Here is a 20,937-nt window from a genome sequence, read left to right on the forward strand (position 1 = left end):
TTATATAAAGAAAAGGCTTCTATCCGCTTTAAGGGATTGGTCCCATTTTCTTCTTTCTTTCTTCCGGCAGCCACCGAACCCACAGGACACTTTGCTTCCATAAGATTCTTTTTTTCATTCATGTTCTAATGGCTAACCACCGCTCGGGATAAGAAAAGAAAAAAACGAAGATTTCACATACTACTTTTGATCGAAAAATCAATCTAATTTATTTCATAGCTTTCGCTCGGGACAGACTCCGGTTACCCGAAAGTGTTCGAGGTTCATTCATTGAGCTGCTGATATGGGCCTGTTTTCACAAGCTCCTCCACCCAGTCTTTCTTCGTTATAAGGATTGGAGTTTTGACCATGCAATGTTTAAATCATTGCAGCTTTTGGATGTTTTAATAAAAATCAAACTTCNTTTTTTTTTTTTTTTTTTTTTTTTTTTTTTTTTTTTTTTTTTTTGAGTTGGAATGCTCGGTTCCTGAGTTTGAACTTTTTTCATTGGATAACCCTAAACTCGAAAATAGAGTTCACAATCCCCTTATTTTATGATGGAGATTGATAATATTTGACCATCGTAACTGATGTTAGTGAGTCGTTGTAGCTTATGAATGTCGATGTTTGTAGGTATGTTCATATGACCCGATAACTTGACCGACCCAGATAACCTAACCTATGGGTTGGATTGGTTTTGTTTTTTTGATTTGGGTTGGGTTAAAATTTTGAAAAATTGAAAATTTAGGTTGTAGCTTATGTAACCGATGTTAGTAATGTGTTGTGACTTGTAAATATAGATTTTAGTTACTAATGTTACATGTACGGTAGATAAATATGATTTAAAAAAAAAAAAAAAAGGACAACCCGACAACCTTGAACCGGACCCAACTTGAAAATAGAGGGTATGATTAGGTTGAGTTGAGTTGTTAACTCTATTCGAATTGCTCACTTGAAATTTCGGGTTGATCGTAAGGATTTCCCGAACTCAACTCATGCACACCCGTGACGGAACCAACACGAAATTTTTGGTTAGTGTAAGAACTTTTCCGACCCAACCTAACGGGTGGTGGTTCGTAATAGAATTTTTTATTATTTTTTTAAAAAAGAAAAAGGGGAAGAAATTAGGGGAATGGATGCAGAGAAAGTTTAGGGGGAAAAGGCAAAGGAGGGAAGAAGGGAGCATCTTCCACAAGGAATTATGATTTCATTCACTATCATGTCCTTTGGAACATGACTTTACATCTTCACTCTCACCTTTATAAAAGCTGTTTCTTTCCCACACAATTAATTAAATCCCATTCACACAGAACCCTTCTGTGCCATTGCCAGCCACTGAACCCTCCAAGGGCATTTCAGTCAAACTATTATTATTATTATTTTTACCCGATCTTTAACCGTTCAAGCCCACTGTTACTCGATATTGTCATTTTTTATGTCTACTGCAGAGACAACGAGTCTCTGGGTTTCCACACTTTTGTAAGGAATGCTTCGTTCTCATTTACAACCAATGTGAGATCTCACAATCCACCCCTTCCTAACGGCTAGGATCCACTGAATGATTCTAATACTGTTTGTAACCGTCCAAGCCCACTGTTAACGGATATTGTTTTCTTTGGGCTAAAACGCATCTACTGAGTAAAAAAAACGAGTCTACTAGGGAAAGGTTTTCACACTCAGAAATGCTTCGTTACCCTCAAGTGGGATCTCACAATCCACCCTTCTTGGGGTTTAGCGTCCTTACTGGCACACCATTAGAGACTGTCTCTAATATAATTTGTAATAGCCCAAACCGACCACCGGGAGATATTGTTCTCTTTGGGTCTTCCCTTTTATGCTTCCTCTACTAGGGAGAGGTTTCCATTGTTCTCTTTGGGTCTTCCCTTTCATGCTTTCTCTACTAGGCAAAGGTTTCCCCTGTTCTCTTTAGATTTTCCCTATCGTGCTTTCTCTACTAGGGAGAGGTTTCCACGGTTCTCTTTGGGTCTTCCCTTTCGTGCTTCCTCTGCTAGGGAGAGGTTTCCACTGTTCTCTTTGGGTCTTCCCTTTCGTGCTTCCTCTGCTAGGGAGAGGTTTCCACATCCTTAAAAGGAATGTTAGGTTCAGATCTCCAACCAACATAGGATCTCACATGATAAAAAACTAAAAATTTAAACAAATAACACGAACATCCAAACTAATACTAATATTTCACGGTTGGATTTAAAATTCGTCTCAACCCAACTCAACCCAATTCATGATCATGTACGACCGATGGATGGGTGTATGTATTATGATCATGCACGACCATCATTTTACACCCATGTAATTAATTTTCAGTTTTTGTTTGTTTGTGGGTATGTCTTTCCCTGATGGAGCCCATAGCTGCCTGTGGGATCAAATTAAAAACCCTTCACAATATCATCCCCTAAAGATGAGGATTGAAAATAGATATTTATAAACCCAAAGCTAATACCACACCCCTTCTAACCTGCTACTCACTGCACTCCCCCATGATAGCCAGCGCCACCACTTCATCCGACCCTTTTTCTTCCTTGGAAAATGGCACCAAGAGAAAGCGAAGGCCTGCAGGGACACCAGGTACTACTCATTCTTAACCTCTTCTAATGCTTCTTATGGTTCCATGAATTAACTCTCAAGGGGCTTGAATTATTGTGGCTAGATCCGGACGCAGAGGTTGTGTCTCTGTCGCCCAAGACGTTGCTCGAATCGGACCGATACGTGTGCGAGATCTGCAACCAGGGGTTCCAGCGGGACCAGAACCTCCAGATGCATAGGCGCCGCCATAAGGTGCCATGGAAGCTGTTGAAGAGGGAGAGTCCTGTTGTGAGGAAGAGGGTTTTTGTTTGTCCTGAGCCTACCTGCCTGCACCATGACCCTTGTCATGCGCTTGGTGACCTTGTTGGTATCAAGAAGCACTTCCGACGGAAGCATAGCAACCATAAGCAATGGGTTTGTCAAAAATGCTCCAAGGGCTATGCTGTTCAGTCTGATTATAAAGCTCATCTCAAAACTTGTGGCACTCGTGGCCACTCTTGTGATTGCGGCCGCGTTTTCTCTAGGTAATTATGATATTGTCTACTTTGACTCGAAGTTTTCATGACCCTGAACGTTATTCGTTCGGTTTTTTTGCAATTTTTTTCTTCCCTCTATGTAAATGGCTCGTTATTGGTTCTGGGTCGATAGCATCTTCACTATCCAAGGTAAGAATGATTCGAAGAACATAGCTTTGATGAGTGGTAATCAACCCCGCTCTCATCCTGTTACGATATTGTCTACTTTGAGAGATATTAGTTTGGTTTTTTTGCAATTTTTTTCATCCTTCTATGTAAATGGCTCGATATTGATTCTGGGTCGATAGCATCTTCACCGTTCAAGGTAAGAATGAGTCGAAGAACACCGTGCACCACTAATGAATGGTGAGGTCCCATACTGAGTATCATATATGGTCATAGCTGATCCGTTCATAAGTTTTTCCTCAATTCATCTTTCTGGGAATTGCTGATGACGAAAATAAGTTCATAGAAGCTCGAGATCTAATAAAATTTTCACCAATTTCTTGAAATTCGTATGATTCTGACTGGAATTAAATTTTTACTATAAAAGAAAAATTAACATGATATTCCTTACTTATATATCTATGATTTTTTTCGGGTTTTAACGTGCATTTACATTTATGAATTGGTGTTGATTTATATTATATAGGGTGGAGAGCTTTATAGAGCATCAAGATGCTTGCAATATGGGACATCTCCAGCAGCAATCCCAAACCCTCCAGCCGGCTGCATGTTTGTCCCAAACGGCATCGAGTCCAAGCCCATCCAGCGACACCAACATCAGCAGCGCACCCAATTGGGCAGCTCTCATAGCGCCACCCATTTCAAAGCCTCCGGACGCCAACAACAATGGATCACCACACGATCACAATCTAGACCTCAAACTCTCAACTGGGTCGAATTCGAATCCGAATCCGAATCTGAATCCGAATCTTGTAGAGGGAAACAAAGGCTGTTCTTCAATCAAACTCCAGCTCTCGATTGGATCGTGCGAGTTCATGGACGGTGCAAGAGATGTTAGAGACGAAGCCGGGCAGACACTAAGAGTTGCATTGGCGGAGAAGGCGTACGCGGAGGAAGCTAGACAGCAAGCCAAGCGGCAAGTAGAAATAGCGGAGCAAGAATTCGCAAATGCCAAAAGAATGAGACAACAAGCACAAGCGGAGCTCGATAAAGCTATAACGCTTAAACAAACCGTAATCAAACGGGTCAATTCAACTATTCTTGAAATCACTTGTCAAGCTTGCCAGAAGCAATTTCAAGCGAAAACAACAACAACTACAACAACAACAGCTGCATCGACTACTACTACAACAACGGCATCGTGCCGATCGTGACAAGTCCTCCAAGGCATAGAACAAGCATTTTTGGGAAGTGGGTTTTGGGTTAATTGAAAAAAAAGTTGAAGAATTTGTTGAGAATAATGAGAGAGGGTTTTGGGATTTAGTGTTTGGAGGATATGAGAGTACAGTTTGAGCATTTAAGAATGGGACTGACCAAGAATTTATAGCTGAATATCATTAGATGGTGAAAAGAAGAGAGAGAATAATGGGTAGCAGCAGCAAGGCCAGCGGCATGTTTTTCAGTGCCACTGTGGTAGAAGGATGGCATAATCAGCCCTCACTCGTCACTCTCAACGCTCAGCTGCTACCAGACACCATTCATAATCAATACTTCATTTCTCTCTCTCTCTCTCTCTCTCTCTCTCTCTCTAACTCACATATGAATCAGCGCCCTTCTCTTCCCTTCTTCTAAATTCAATAACCCTAATTTTTATTTTTATCATTCAATTCCCTTTCTTTCATTCTTTTGAAGAAATGGGGTGTTGTTCTTTAACTATCATTTGAGTGGAAATTCGTTAACGTACACATTACTTAAAACTATCTCTTTTTAGCATACGCGTTTTAAAACTTTGAGAGAACGCTCAAAAGGAATGACAATATCTGCTAGTAATGGAGTTGGGTTGTTACAAATGGTAATAGAGTTAGACGTGAAGCGATGTGCTAGTGAGGATGTTGAACCCTGATGGGGTGGATACGAGGCGGTGTACCAGCAAGGACGTGAGACCCTGAATGGATTGGGGGGTCCCACATCGATTGAAGAAGGGAACAAGTGTCAGTGAGGACGCTAGGCCCTAAAGGGTGTGGATTGTGAGATCTCATATCGATTGGAGAAAGAAACAAGTGTCAGTGAGGACGCTAGGCCCTAAAGGGTGTGGATTGTGAGATCTCATATCGATTGGAGAAGGGACGAAACATTCTCTATAAGGGTGTGGAAACCTGTAACGAACCAGATCCACCGTTAGCAGATATTGTCCTATTTGGGCTTTCACATTTGGGCTTCCCGTCAAACCTTTAAAACGCGTCTGCTAGGGGAAGATTTCCACACCCTTATAAATAGTGGTTTGTTCTCCTCCCCAACCAACGTGAGTCATCACAAAATCTCTCCCTAACCGACGGGAGAAAAAACCCAAATTATGATGCTTGTTACGTCCTTAGTATACAAAAATGACATTCAAAATATTTAAACATATCGACTTTTTGTTTATAATTCTAACAAGGTTTATTTGAGTCGCATAACCTGACATAGACATAGACAAAAATAGACAAAAATCTTTGTTGTATTAGTTAATAAAAAAGCTATATTTATAATTTTAGAGACATCTAGAAATTAGTTAGAATATTAAATGAAAAATAGAAATAAATGAAAATAATTTACACAAAACATCCGAACAAAGATTCTTTTTCTATTTCCTAAATTACTTTGTCTTTTTCGATGTCATTTATGTTATTGTTTAGTCTTTTCATCTTACTTTTTAAAATTTATTTTACTTTGTTTGAAATAAATAAATAAATAATTAATTATATTTATGCAGAAAAAGGATGAAACTTTATCAACTTTGACAAAAGTTCTCTAACCCAGAGGAGCTTTTTGCAACTATAATTACTCACTGAAAACCCCGTGACCTTTTCATCAATTTTCACAATTTAAATAATTATATTATATTTGGTCAAACTTTTGGTCAACCCTGGGTCCCCCTCTTCAATCCTCACTTTAATTAAAACACTAATATTTATTTATTTGGATTTTTATATTTGTTGGGCCGCTCAGTTCGTTCTTAATGGGCTGGGCTGGGCTGGGTCTGTCGGCTTGGCCCAATAGTGTGGAGATGTCTTGCTCAATGTGGCCCACTTGCCTTAACCGATATTTATATTTATTATATTTTTTTTTTTATATTTATACCTAAAATATTAATTGTTTGGTGTCGGCAAAAAAATATATATATATATATATATATATAATAATAATAATAATAATAGTGTGGCCATATAAGAGGCTTTAAACATGTGGGGTAAGTTTTGATGAACTGTGACCGGTTGGATTGAACCGAAATTTGGTTGATTTTTACCTACACAATTATATATATACATAAATTTTGTAACGACCCAGATCCACCGGTGGCGGATATTGTCCTCTTTGAGCTTTCCCTCGAACCTTTAAAACGCGTCTGTTAGGGGAAGGTTTCCACACCCTTATAGTGTTTTGTCCTGTTTTGTTCTCCTCCCCAATTAAAGTGGGATATCACAATCCACTCTCCTCGAGGTCTAGTGTCATCGCTGGCACTCCTTCCTTTCTCCAATCGTGTCTACCCCCTTTGGGAATAGCGAGAAGGCGGGCACATTGATCTGTTTTGTTCTCCTCCCCGACCAATGTGAGGACATCACAATCCACCCCCCTTTAGGGCCCAGTGTCCTCACTGACACTCATTCCTTTCTCCAATCGTGTCTACCCCCCTTCGAGGAACATCGAAAGGCTGACACATCGTCCGGTGTCTAGCTCTGATACATATATTTTGTAACGACCCATATTCACTACTAGCAAATATTGTCCTCTTTGGGCTTTCCCTTTCATGCTTCCGCTCAAGGCTTTAAAATGCATTGGGAAGGTTTCCACACACTGTGTTTTGTTCTCCTCCCCAACCAAGGGACATCACATATTTATTTTATCTTTATTTAATTTCATTATTATTATTATTTTGACAATTTATTCTCTAGTTACTCTTAAAAATAATTTTTTTATCTCTTTGAAAATATCTTTTAAAAATATACATTGAAATTGATTGCAAATTTTTATTAAATATTTTAAAATAAATAAATTAATGTTCTACGACTAATATTTTACATTTATTAAAAATTTAAATTTAAATAAATAACTCGAACTACCTAACCTAATAAAATTATGATTGGATTAGGTTCATTATTTAATATGAGTTATTTGAATCGAAAATTTTACCATCTAAATAATTGGTGAGACAAATATAAATATAAGGTTGAATTAATAAAAATATCACTTAACATTAACTCTAAAGATTAAAAGTTTTCAAAAGATAATCTAAGCCCTTAAATTTTGTATACGAACTTCAAAAACACATTTAAATTTAAAGTTCAAAAATAAATTTTTACTACGGTTAAAAAATACTCATTAACTTTTAAAAATAATATTCAAAATGAATATAATTTATGAGGTGCGACAGACGGTTTTTATCTATATATTAATAGTATAAATGTCGAGAGTGTTAATGTTATTTTTAAAATTTAATGAGTATTTTAAATATTTTTTTAAAAGATTAAAGGTATTTTTAAAATAAAGATTATCGTTTGTTTAAAAATATTATTTAATTTTTTAAAAAAAATTAAGGATTTTTAATAAATAAAATAGATTTTTTTTTAGGTATTTTTATTAATTTCGATCACAAATATCTTACACAAAACTTGAGCTTAATTACGGTTTACCCAAATTTCGAGAGAGAGAGAAATCAGAGACGAACAGGGACGAAATACGGATGAAAAGGGGTTAGTAGGAGCAATTGGCAAGAGACGTTTTGATTCTTGGTTCAAGTGGAAGAACATTTTTGATTTTTGGTTCAAGTGGAAGAACGTGACGCCAGGACTATGAAGGTGGAATTCTCAATGTAGGTACATTTGCTATACTCAAGAATTTGTTCATTTTCAATTCGTTCAGTTGGTAATGGTTAGCACTCACAAGCACAGTTGATTGATCGAGGCTTTTCTTCTTCTTTTTGCAAAGGTTTCGATACAATATGTTATCTATCTCAAAGTTTATGCGGTGAGACTATGGAGTGGCTCTTGGCAATTGTTGCAGCAATCGTATGGAGAATAAGGGTTCGCTTTCTCATAGCCGTTCCGAGAACAACGGTTCTGGTAATTGTAATGGAGTACAGAGTTTGAAGCGGAGAAAGGTAAATAACTTGTAGAGAACTTGCGCGCGCGCGCATATGATAGTTTTCAAAATTTCTAGAAGTAAAGGATGTTTGGTGCTTTTTGACTACAAACTCAGATAATCGAGCAGAAAAAAGTCACCGATCAACTCATTGAGGTCGCTTGCGCCCAGAAAGACCATCTTTCACCCTTTCCGTCATTGCGCCACTACAATCGCGGCGGTATGCATACTATCATGCTGAATCATAAACATCCCAGAACCATCTAAATTTAGCATTGACAAGTTTATTTGTTGTTTGGTTAAAAGAAAAATGAAAAGAAAGGGGAAAAAACACCTCATTGTTATGATTGGCCGGACAAAACACCATGCTCATAATTTACGAGGGCAAACTTCCCTCATTGGATATTTTCATGTCTAGAAAATGCACTTTTCAAAGAATTACAAATCACAGTCCTGCATTGTAAAATACTCTTTAGCAACGATGTAGTTTGTGAAATTTAGAAACCACACATTTCTTTAACGAAATCAACACATGGATTATTACATGTGTATGCGGCTACATGAAAACTAATTGATTGAAGGGTATGATTGGACAACTTACAGAGCAGAAGATGTTTTTTAAAGTTCCCAAAATATAGAGGTAAGAATGAAAAAAGAAAATAGTAAAACCACAAGTGTGTACTTTACGATTTTCCGTCCTTTTTATGCATTGGTCTGTCCAGTAGGTCAAATTACGTAGGTTCACTATGATATCAAACTTACATGGTTAGTTTGCACTCAGGGTTTGGATATTCAGAAACAATACTTAAAAATATCCTATGGATTTCTGTCTTGTATAAATTCTAGGACCCTGCTGGCTTTCAGAAGTTTAATCGCAAGCCTATACTCCACGACGTTTTGGACAGATTGAGCATATGCACTGGTTTCCTTGATTTTGAATATTATGAGTTAAGATTTCAGATTATGTCACCAGGCACATACATTTTCTTTCCTAAGTTCACTGGGAGTGTGAGCTTGTCGCTTAGTTTGAATGGTTTGCATAAGTAGAACTATCTTTACGTAGTCTGTTCTGTTTGGGCTATTCTTTTGATTTCCTTGCAACTATTGTCCTGACACATTTGTTGGTTGTATAGACATATGTGCACATAATGGGATGCCTACTTTTCTTTCATTTCTAGGTCTATCTTTGTACCTGCAATCAGGCCGTGGCAATAAACTTTCTTGTTCTGTTAAGAAATACATTCAAAATCTCCTCAAGGTAAACTGACTGTCATTTCTTACGTATATATGCAATCATTGTAATTTAGTGAAATGTTTTTAGCACTTCTTATTTATTCTTGGGCTGAAGGATTGTTCACTTTATTTTCAAAGATCAATATGGAGGGGCCATATGGATCACAATGGCCAACTGAAGAGAAGGTGAAGCACAGGGAAATGGTTTCAACACAAGCACGTTATATATTTGTGCACGAGGCTTCACATGCTAATGCCAATGGAAAGCCTTCAAAATCAGATGGAGAGAAGACAAGTACAACTCTAAATAAGAAGGATCCCATGGTTGCATTTGTACACTTCCGATTTATTATAGAAGAAATGATACCTGTGCTATATGTGTATGAGCTGCAGATTGAGCCTCGTTTCCAAGGAAGAGGATTGGGGACTTTCTTAATGGAATTAATTGAGCTTATTGCTTGCAAGGTTCCCGTTTCTGCCTTTTCTTTGCCTCCTTGTGTTCACAAACATAGATACATCGAAAAAAAATATTGTTTTGAACTAATCTTGAAACTCCAATGAACTTACACAGCATTTTTGTTGTACATTAATTTAACTATTCTCACCATATTGTTCTTAAATCTTCTGCCGAGCATTCTCTCTAGGATGTTTTTTTTTAATCAATTCATTCCTCTAATTTGGATGTTAATTTTTGTAGAACTGCATGGGTGCGGTGGTTTTCACCGTTCAAAAAGCAAACTTCAAAGCTTTGAATTTCTACCGAAACAGGCTGCGGTAAAATGTCTTGCTCAAATTCATTGGTGGTGCTTTTGTGTTGAACTGTTTGAATATAACAATTTACGAGGACCATTCCATTTTAGTTTCAGCTGAATTACGGTGGTGCTTTTGTGTTGAACTTTTTGAATATAACAATTTACAAGGACCAATACATTTTAATTTCAGCTGAATTTATTTTCTCTCTTATAATATGAGTTGGACTCTTTTATTATAATTATTTGGGGTGGGGTTCCTAGCTTCGTTCACTATAGGTTTGAGATTTGTACCAACACTTTTTTCTTTATTAGCGAAGGTAAAGTGACTAATATTACTAGGGGTGTACGGTGTCCCATGAAAAGAACTTGTTCTTCTGGAAAATTTGGCTTGGCAGATAGAATTGTTTAGAGGATTGGGCTCGGTATTGCAATTTGACCAAATATAAATACAGACATTTCGTGAAAAGGTCCTAATTACAATTTGAGCACCTGCTTATTAGCTATTTTACCAGTAATTAGTATTATTTTTGCTTGTATGAAAATTTACATTAGTCGACGACTCTCTTTCTATCTTCAGTGCTAATGTCTGTCCAGATCTCCCCCTTTCTAAATCTCTCTTCTTGCCCTTGTCTTTGTCTCTTGCTTCGATCTCAATTGCTATCATCAAACTTATCTAGTAATAAAAAGCAACAACAAATTGACCGATTATTTGGCTCCTGTGTGTATATGTTTTAACAAGTTTTCTCACCTGTCCTATTCTCCGCTGGAGATTGACGTTCAAGGAAGTGGCAATGATGGTGCCGTTCATTTAACTGCCGGGGACTATAACTTCTTTTAATGTGAGAAAATGATAAATAAAAGCCTAGTAAGAAAAAATAATATTAACTCCTTGTTTCGTTTTAAAAGACCACATAGGTTGTTTCATATCATCCTTAATGAAACAAAAGAATCATGGTTCCATTGTAGACCCCATCCTCGATCATTTACATTATTTTTGTTCTCAATGAGCTTGTTGGACCTGGAGATGTGTTTGATTGACATTTTATGAAGATGAAATGGTACATTAAATAAAAACCTTGATCATAATGGAAAAGGCCCTTGTAATGAAATCTATAGTTTATGCCAACTTAATAGGGCATCAAAAGCACTTCTTGGGTTTTGATGCTGAAATGATTAGAATTGTTTGTTTTCCGTATTATTGATTGGACTGAAATGACTAATATTTGTCTTTCATATTTTCTTTTACAGATATACCATTTCATCTATTTCACCCTCACGTGCTAATTCATTGGTATACTATGCATCGAACTACCATGAGATTACAATGCATGCCGTGTTATTTGAAAGCAATATTCTGAAATTAGTTGCTTTTATTATTCCCAGATGGCAATTGATGCAAGCTATGAAATTCTCTGCAAAGCATTTAATGAAGAAGCTAAAGCTGTTTTGGAGGTATGATTCTATTCCATGTGGCCTGTAATTCACCTAAATTCTGTCACGTAAAGGGTCACATAATATGTGTCCACAACTGAATTTCTTGGGCTTCAGGATCTGTTCTTACTGTTCAAAACATAGTGGCATCTTTTATAACCAAAATACATGATACAAGTATTGCTTCTATAACGGCATGATGGCTGGATAGAAGTTATTAAAAGGGTATCGCAGTAATAAATATGGTAGTGTCATTAGATGGACTCTTATTGTGGTAATTTTGGTGGCTGAAGTGTCGAATGGTTAAGTAGATCAGACGTTTAGGATTTCAGTTCATCTAAACCAATGTCCACTTACCTCTTTCTCTCCCTCTCACTCTCAGGGGGATATGAACACTGGTGCAATGGGAGTGAGCTTGTGAAGACGATCAAGCGAAAAATCTTAATTGTTTTGTTAAACTAGGAAGAAAGTGACACGAAACGTTCAACAAGAATGTGTCTTTATTGTTTGTTGAGAAATTAAACAATAGGAGAAGCTTGTGATTCCTCCTTTTCAGTTCTAAAATCTGTTAGACTCTGCTACGAAAATAGCCCAAACAGTTCGGTGATGAGATAACTTGGACTCTCTACTGTGTTGGATTTGCTTCAGCCCCTTCCCAAACCAAATTATTTGATCCAACTTACAAAGAGCAAACTTATTCATCTAACATGTTAAATTGGTAAAAGTGGTATGAAAAGCCTAGTAAGGCATGTGTAACATAAGTATCAGGGGGGTGCGTGTGATGTTTTTCGGTCATACTCAATGTAGTAGTCAGTTTAATTGGGACTGTACTTGTAGGAAGGTGCAAACTCTATTTCTTCTTCATGCCAACCTTCTAAAATATGTCCTTCCTTCAACTCTGCCTTTAGCTTTTCATTTCTTTGATAGAAAATTTTCCTTAAACTAGCTTAGTATATTTATCAATTAATTTTTTTCAATCTAGAATACACTATTGATTTCCATCTGTGCCTTTTTTGAAGTTTTATGTAATTGGTAGTATATCCATTTGCTGTGTTGTAACTTGTAACAATGATAGATATGCAAGTACACAATGCTTGATCATTTTGCAGCAGAACGTTCCACTTCCCTTTGTTGACAAGAGATTGTGTAGTGGAATCAGTCTAATAAGTTCTGTAATTGAAGTGCCCAATCCAAATCACCCGCTGCATTCAAATGGTTACTGGATCATTTGCGAACCAATGAATTAAAGCATGATATTAGTTATGTACTCGTTATGCTAAAGTTTTGAAGAAGCCCCTTTCGTTGCATGCAGTGCCAAGGCATGGTGTTTCATGATTCTCTGCTTTTCTTTTAATGCACTAGCCCATGTAAATTAATCGCATATCATTATTTCTCTTCGTGGGAAATAGCTACACTTCCTTACTTTCCAAACAACCCATGATGCCACGCACACACAAGAAACACTTAGGGGCGCATACCAAACCACTGGAATAGGCCTTCTTGGCATGCCTTTTGATGAAGCTTTGTTTGTTGTTTTGTTGGTAACAGGGGCCAGCAATCTCTCGTTCAGAGTTGTTCTAATTACAGAATTCCACCTCCCTGAATCCTTCTTGTTATCATCAATTAGGACGTTTCAAGCATTCAGAGGTACAATCTCTTGAAATCTATAACCTACTGTTACTTGAGCTGTTGTTGCCTTCTGTTATGTTAGTTTTATTTTCAGTCTAATAACATACTGCCAGTCTTCTTGTAAACATTCTACTGCTTTGGTTTCTTCAGTTGAATAATATGTCTCTCTGACATTTGGTATCATCATCTTGGGCATCCCGCCCTTTCAGTTGTTAAACAAGTAGTTAAACATTGAAACTCCAATTTGCCTACTAACGCCGTTTCTTTTTGTAATGCTTGTGCCATAGGCAAACACTGCTCACTTTCTTTCTCCTTCTGTTACCTCATATGCTGCACCTTTAAAATCGATTGTAGCTAATTTGTGGGTGGACCTTCTTACAATTTATCTAGACATGGCTTCCACTGTAACATTAGCTTTGTTAATGATTTTTCTGGATACACTTGGATTTATGTTCGTCAAACAAAATCTGAAGCTTCCCAACCTTTCATAAATTTTAAGTTGTTTGTTGAAAAAACAGTTAGACACACCAATCTTGAGTCTTCAAATTGGTGTTGAAGCTGAGTGTAAACCGTTGGTTCATTTTCTTCACATGGCTTTGCTGATGCGAATTGGGCTATATAATCCTGTGATATTGGTTTATTTAAGCACTTAAGGTAGCTTTATTCTTTGGCGAAGTGGTGCAATTTTGCATTGTTCTCTCTTATTTTGTGTGGTTTGTTTGAAGTTAATTTAGAAGTTAACGTTGTTTATAGCTTTATTATCCTTGTTTACTAGTTTTCACCTCCAATCTAGTGTTATTTTGATTTTTTTAAGGTGGATAGCAAAATATTATGGGATTGCTACAGCAAAGCTGTAGCATCTTGAGCTGGAGAAAATAGCATAAAAATGGCATGGACTCAGTGGCAACTCATTTAGAACAGAAAATGAAAAGAAAAAGAATGGAATCTGAAAAAAAGGAGGAGAAGCCGATTTGAGAGGAAGAAGAAGAACAAAGAATTGGTGCAGAAGAAGAAGTGAAAGCTGAAACACAACTTTGCTGCAACATTTAGTACCTCAAAACTTTCCTTTCTTCTATGATTAGATTTCACTTTAGCTTGTAGTTTTTTTGAGAGTTCTAATTGTTAGCTTTGATTCTCTGTGTTTAAGGTCTTATTTTAGAGTTGGGATTTATGAAACTCTGATGTTCTGTTGAAGCTCTTTTGAATGAATAGTAGAGATTTTGAATGAATGATTCGTTCTACTCTAACTTGTTCAATGTATTTTCTACTTTCGAAAACAATGTTCGAATAGAGTTTGAGAAGCACCAGATAAATTCGGTTCGATAAAAAGTGGAAAGATTCTTGGATCCTTGCTATCTTAAAAACATAGCTTAGTCGAGGGTTTCTAATACTTCAGATATGACCCATTTTGTAATAGTTGTAAATGATTTAATTCAAATCATTAATATAAAAACCCCATTTTGTAATAGTGGTAAATGATTTAATTCAAATCATTAATATAAAAACATACGAGTAAAAGTATTAACAATGAACTACAAAATATTTTATCTTTCTTTACAATTTTGTCCATTAATAAAAAATAATATTGTGTCGATTTAAACTTTTATTGTTCATAATTGTCCTTTAATTTGGTGAATAACTTTTGTAACGGATTCAATAAAATCTATTATTCTGTAGACTTTACCAAATAATAAACTACAAATAGATGAATAATTCTGTTAAGAGTTGATTTCCAGATTTAAAAAAAAAAATTAATTGGATGTATTTTAAAGATTTTGTTTAAAATTAAGAGTATTATTGAAATTTTTAAAAATTTAAGGATAAAAATAAATTAGTATTTATTTATTTAGTATACGTGTGTATATATATATATATATATATTTATTTATTTATTTATTTATGATTTTTTTTAGGAGGAAGTTCAAAGTTATTTATTTATTTATTTATTATTATTTTATTATATAGTTTTTGAATTTGTGGGTGGTGGAGTACTCTCGACTAAGCCCACCTCGCGGCTCGCGCCGCCGCAAGGCCCAAACAACCCTTCTGAGAGAACTCCTAAAACAATCATCTTTGTCCTTTCTTTATGCCTAAAATGAAGGCTAAGAAGAGTACTCAAATTCCCGACGAAATTCAACTGTGATCAACCGTAATCCTGCTGCTCCCACGCCGGTTTCTCATCGGAGATTCGCCATGAAGTATCGTTATGCAATGGTTTGTTCATCCAACCAGAATCGAAGCATGGAGGCTCACTCTATCCTCAAAAGCAAGGGCTTCAACGTTTCATCCTATGGAACTGGGGCTCACGTCAAGCTTCCCGGACCTTCTCTCCGAGAACCTAATGTATACGATTTTGGTACACCTTACAAGCACATGTTCGATGATCTCCGCCGAAAAGATCCTGAACTGTATCCTTTTTCTCCCCCTCCACGAAGACTGGTGGTACTATTTTCTTGTCTTCAGCATTTTTTTTTAAACTAAATTTCCCAGTTGGACTGTTCTAGATCTCAGTAATGGTTTAACCTTAAAACTTGCATAGATACAAGCGTAATGGCATTCTGCCTATGCTTAAGAGAAATGCAGCAGTCAAAACGGCTCCTCAACGTTGGCAAGATAATGCAGCAGACGGTTTCTTTGATGTGGTATTTACTTTTGAAGAAAAGGTCTTTGATATGGTTATTGAAGGTTAGTTTGCCTTCTTGAATTTATGCTTGTGAAAGTTAATGGCTCTGCAATGTACGATAGTAGAATTCTTGGCTTCTTTTGCGAGCTCTAACGATGCTTTTTTTCAAGTTTACTTTTAGCAGTTCTGTGCTATATATATAAGATTTATTGTGACTATATTGCCATTGGGACTTGGTTGTGATTGATTGCTGTTGGACCAAGAAGTTATGGGGTGATTATAAGTAGTTTGATGATCAATCCTTAGCATTTATATAAACAGTGATTACATGTTCTATATCAGCTTCAGAGGTTTTCTTTATTTGTGTTTCATAATTATTAATTAGAAGTCATGAATCCTTGATGAAAGACTTTGTGTGAGGAAATTTTACTTGTAGAGAGGAAATGGCCAGTGTAAGATCAGGGTAAACATTAAGTGGGACCGAAGTGGAGTCATCGGTAAGATATCGAGCTTTCATTGAGAAAAATGAAAGAATATACAAGGGCAATAAAAAAAAAAAAAACAAGCCCAATAAAACAAAACAAAAATCCCAAAAAGCTACAAAAAAGGACTCCAATCTAACAAAATCAAGCCAAGACTATAATTATAGAAAGGCTTAGTGACTGATGCCTACAAAGAGGCATTAAACCTAACCACCTTCTAGACCTCATCCACAAGACTGCTCCAACTCTCTCAAAATTTGATTGTTTCTTTCAACCCAAACTCCCCACAAAATAGTAAAGAAACTAGCATGCCACAAAATAGTGCCACTCTCACGAAAAGGTGACCCCATAAGCGCCTTATTGATTGAAGCAAAACAATCATCATTCCACACCCAAATTAAATCAAAGGAGCACCTACCCAAAGGGACTTAACGAACTTCCCACAATAAGTGATGATGGTTCTCAAACTGACATTTACAAGATCACACTGTTGCGGGGACAACTCCGGAAAAGAATATCTCTGTACACAGTCCAAATTTTTACTCGAATAAAAAAATTTCTTCCATTTGTGACTTTGGTTTTTATATTGTACCATTGACCATACATGGTTTGTGGGAATTGGAGATGTGGATTTGAACCTCCGACTACAAAGGATAAAGTAGGTGTTTTTAACTTCTAAGCTATGCTTATGTTGGTTGCAATCATAGATGGTATGGAAGTGTTATTTAGGCACAGGAAGATTTATATTTGTGTCAAATGCATGTGTCACTGTCATGTTGGTTTTCAGGTACATTTAGTAATATAATTCATAATGGCTTGGATAAATAATATTATTTTCCCCTTAGAAATAGGATTTTCTTCCCTGTTGCAAACCACATCTTATAATCCAATATGATTTTTCTCATGTCATTTGATGTTTAGTAAAGACATAATTATGAAGTAGAACGAACGGGATACATCTGAAAACTAGGCAAAAGGCAGCCTAAGAGCTCCAATTTGAGAAAGTTAAAGCAGTATACTTAATTTTATTCCCAAAGGCCCGTTATAATGGTATTCATGCAAAGAATTCAAATATTTGCTAATTTTTTAGGTTGTGCCCAGGTAAGCACTGTTCTATTCCATGGTTTCTTTTACTGATGATAGGAGACTTCAAGAGATGCTGAAATTGTTGATGATGTATTTACTGTGAAGAAAAAGATAACTTGTTTCTTCCCTATGCCCTCTCTACAAAGGATATGCCAGTTTTTTGGAGACAATTTTGATGCCTAATTTGAAATCACTCCTTGCTGTTAAGTTCTTCAATGGAAAGCTGCCAGAAAGTTATTTAAACCTTCTTACGGATATTACTTCTCCAGATGCATTTTCTCATGTGATTACGGATGGCCAATTGACAAATCCTCGATCCGATTTTACTAGCAAATGAGGTTGTGGAAGTTTATAGAGCTAAAAAGAAGCGTGGATGGATTCTGAAATTAGACATTGAAAAAGCTTTTATTTGTGTTGATTTTCACCATTGTCAAGATTAATTTTATACAATTTCTCTGCTTTACAACAAGTCTTATAGATGGATTTCCAGTCCCCTTAGTTGGGCGGGTGGCCTTACTAATTTGGAACCGCTCCTCCTTTGCTAGCGATTACTTCTTTCCATAGGGCAGCTGGCCCTTTCATAAATCTCCATCCCCATTTTGCAAGTAAACTGATGCTCTACCTTTAAGGTTACTCATAACAAGGTCTTCTCTAAATGTAGGGAGTGATGTGGTCTTCCAATTTACAAAAATGCCACCGCTCTCTCTAGAGGCTCCTCTCCAGAAGAAATCATATATAGACGTCTCCAGACTCTGTAAACCCTTCCCAAAGCACTAAAAATTTAGAGGTAATAGATTGGGATGCTAGAAAGAACTGCATTAGCAAGTGTGTGTTCCTACCTCTTGAACATAAAAGATTACCCTAATTTGAGAGCTTAGAAGCTATCTTCTCCTCAACTGGAGTCCAAAACATTTGAAACTTAGGGTTGCTCCAATGACACTCTAAACTCCCAAGTTAGGCAGAAGCCAGTTCCCAACATTGCAACTCCATCTTTCAGCAGCATTCTTTTCTTTGCTTTCATGTAGATTTGTGACCGAAATGGCAATCTTCTGCCAATTGATTTTCAAGCCCTAAAACTAGCTCAAAAATGTCGACAATCTCCTTTGACTTTAACTTATCTTCACTATATTCTAAGAACAAGACACACGTGAATTTGATATCTACCCACCAAGAAGCCATTTATGCTTCCTCTTTCATAAGCCTTCTCCAGCATTCATCACATCAGCTACAATCACAAAGAGGACAGGGCTAAGGGGTCTCTTGCATCAAGCCTCTAGATGCTTAAATAAGGCCTCTTAGCCATCTAAAACAAAGATTGAAAAGAAGGTGTTAGTAAGATAACTTCTATCCATCCCACACACCTTTCTCCAAAGCCTTTGTTTTGAAGGACATCAAGCAAGAAATCCCAATCCACGACTTCCTAAGCTTTTTCAAAGTCAAGCTTGATGACTCAACCTTTCTTCTTCTTGTATTTATACTCACCAACTAGCTCAATCGCCACGAGGATTAAATCAAGGGTCCGTCTTCCAAAATGAACATCAAGTGGATAAGAGAGATGATAAGTTGCAACACATCCTAAGCTTTTTTGACATCAAGCTTGATCACTTAACCTTTCTTCTTCTTGAATTTGTACTCACCAATTAGCTCATTTGCCACAAGGACTAAATCAAGGATCCATCTTCAAAAATGAACATCAAGTAACCATAAGAGATGATAAGAGGCAACACTCCTTGGCCTATTAGAAAGAACTTTAGCCACAACTTTATTAACACTAGTTACAAGGCTAATGGACCTATAATCAGCCACCTTTGACACTCCCGTTCTTTTCAGGATGAGGCATAAGTAGGTTTTATTCATGCACTTGTTTANAAAAAAAAAAAAAAAAAAAAAGAAGATACCCCTATATTATCTGATATTATGTCAAGGAACTATTGTTTAGTCTGGATTGTTGCATCATAAGCTTGCGTTCTTGGCGTTCAATGTGTGCTTATGTTCATGTATACTTCTTATATTACTCATTTATCAAGATGGCCGCTTCTGAAATATTTTTTCTACTCAACCGTCTGATGATAATTATGCAATAATTGAGCAGATCTCAACACACGTGATCATGTACTGATGAAAACTGTACTGATTGTAAACTTGGAGGTAAAAGATAACCACGAGGAGGCAGCTATAGGAGCACGGCTTACTTTTGATCTTTGCCAGGAGGTCCAGCTCTCTTGAATTTCTTTTCATTATATTCGTTTGTGTGGATTTGTTATGATTTTTTTTTTCTTTGCTTTTTTATGATAGATTGAACGGGCTGAATCATGGGAAGATACGATTGATGATATCGTGATTGCCTTCGAGAAACATCAAAGAAGAAAACTGTTGTATAGCATTTCTTTTTACTAAAGACACCATGATCCTACTGGAGTACGGAATATGTGCTGCTGCAACTGTAAGCATATTGGTCATTTTATTTGGTTGCTCTCTTTTGAAGTACTTCTTTTTAAGAAACCAAAACTAAAGTAGGAAAATAGCTTGTTGGCGGAGTCTGCTTACATCAACTCTTTGTGATTCAGTTCATACTCTAATACACTTTTTGGACCCTAATAGTGTCTATTGGTCACTATTGGTCCTTGAAGATTCAAAAGTAGCATTTTAGTCCATGAAATTTATAAAATAGTTCTATAATTGACCACTTGTGGAATTGCTAAGTTGTCAAATTTTAAATGATTTGATAGTATTTATTCATTTTATATTATGTGATGTTTTTTCCGATTAAATTGTAAATTAGTTTCTATAATTTGAAAAGAAAAAAAAAAAGTTATAAATTAACCTCTAGGATTTTAAAAGTTAGATTTTTGTTCTTAAAATTTCTTAACTAGTCCNTTGACCACTTGTGGAATTGCTAAGTTGTCAAATTTTAAATGATCTGATAGTATTTATTCATTTTATATGGTAGTGTCTGGACTGGTGGTCTCTTGGCAGTTCATGACAAAAGCTAGCAACAACTCCTCTAGCGTGTCCATTCCTTTTGCCTTGCTTAACAATGTTTGCAGCCAAATTTAGGGTATATGGCAATTCAATATCCTTAAAAATAAAGCAAAAAAAGACAACGGTTGGGGAGGGAAGGGGAATGAGGAATAAACCACTCCTTATAAGGGTATGAAAACATTTCCTAAGCTTCGCCAAGTAATTGAGAGAAAAATCAATTTTTGAAAGGATTTTAGAATGAATTATTCATCTTCCTAGGTTTTGCCTGTACTGAGTAATGGGAAACCGGCTAGGCCTCACTTTCGACTTGCCTACTTACGACTTTAAGGGCAATTATATACATTCTAAGTATTAGAAGATGCCTACCGAGTTTATAGTGATCATTTATTAAAGAAAGATTCTGATTATCAAATGCAGCATTTACCATAGACACGATAATTGAA

The 20,937-nt window shown here is 36.4% G+C and overlaps 3 protein-coding genes across 8 annotated transcripts; all 3 read left to right on the top strand.

Moving 5' to 3' along the window:
• Positions 1 to 2,399: 2,399 nt before the first annotated feature.
• Positions 2,400 to 4,817, top strand: LOC111787658 (protein SHOOT GRAVITROPISM 5-like). The gene is made up of 3 exons (XM_023667676.1): positions 2,400 to 2,559; positions 2,642 to 3,041; positions 3,685 to 4,817. Exons 1-3 carry the CDS (start codon positions 2,472 to 2,474, stop codon positions 4,370 to 4,372), a joined length of 1,176 nt encoding a protein of 391 aa, XP_023523444.1. The 5' UTR covers positions 2,400 to 2,471; the 3' UTR covers positions 4,373 to 4,817.
• Positions 4,818 to 7,808: 2,991 nt separating this feature from the next.
• LOC111788947 (N-alpha-acetyltransferase 40) lies at positions 7,809 to 14,565 on the top strand. 5 transcript variants are annotated; one of them, XM_023669538.1, is made up of 10 exons: positions 7,809 to 8,011; positions 8,124 to 8,295; positions 8,394 to 8,496; positions 9,455 to 9,534; positions 9,648 to 9,974; positions 10,207 to 10,283; positions 11,510 to 11,552; positions 11,645 to 11,713; positions 12,802 to 13,011; positions 13,241 to 13,324. In XM_023669538.1, the coding sequence occupies exons 2-9, from the start codon at positions 8,206 to 8,208 to the stop codon at positions 12,937 to 12,939; spliced, it is 927 nt and encodes a 308-aa protein (XP_023525306.1). In that variant the 5' UTR covers positions 7,809 to 8,011; positions 8,124 to 8,205; the 3' UTR covers positions 12,940 to 13,011; positions 13,241 to 13,324. The 5 variants fall into 5 exon arrangements, with proteins under 5 accessions (XP_023525306.1, XP_023525308.1, XP_023525307.1 ...); XM_023669540.1 differs by having other exon boundaries at positions 12,805 to 13,011; XM_023669539.1 differs by having other exon boundaries at positions 7,809 to 8,007.
• Positions 14,566 to 15,372: 807 nt separating this feature from the next.
• Positions 15,373 to 20,198, top strand: LOC111787843 (RNA polymerase II subunit A C-terminal domain phosphatase SSU72). 2 transcript variants are annotated; one of them, XM_023667908.1, is made up of 5 exons: positions 15,373 to 15,729; positions 15,861 to 16,006; positions 19,605 to 19,723; positions 19,808 to 19,955; positions 20,030 to 20,198. In XM_023667908.1, the coding sequence occupies exons 1-4, from the start codon at positions 15,515 to 15,517 to the stop codon at positions 19,907 to 19,909; spliced, it is 582 nt and encodes a 193-aa protein (XP_023523676.1). In that variant the 5' UTR covers positions 15,373 to 15,514; the 3' UTR covers positions 19,910 to 19,955; positions 20,030 to 20,198. The 2 variants fall into 2 exon arrangements, with proteins under 2 accessions (XP_023523676.1, XP_023523675.1); XM_023667907.1 differs by having other exon boundaries at positions 15,374 to 15,729; positions 19,808 to 20,198.
• Positions 20,199 to 20,937: the final 739 nt, after the last annotated feature.

This window comes from Cucurbita pepo, chromosome LG02 (assembly GCF_002806865.2).
Source record: "Cucurbita pepo subsp. pepo cultivar mu-cu-16 chromosome LG02, ASM280686v2, whole genome shotgun sequence".
NCBI lineage: Eukaryota > Viridiplantae > Streptophyta > Magnoliopsida > Cucurbitales > Cucurbitaceae > Cucurbita > Cucurbita pepo.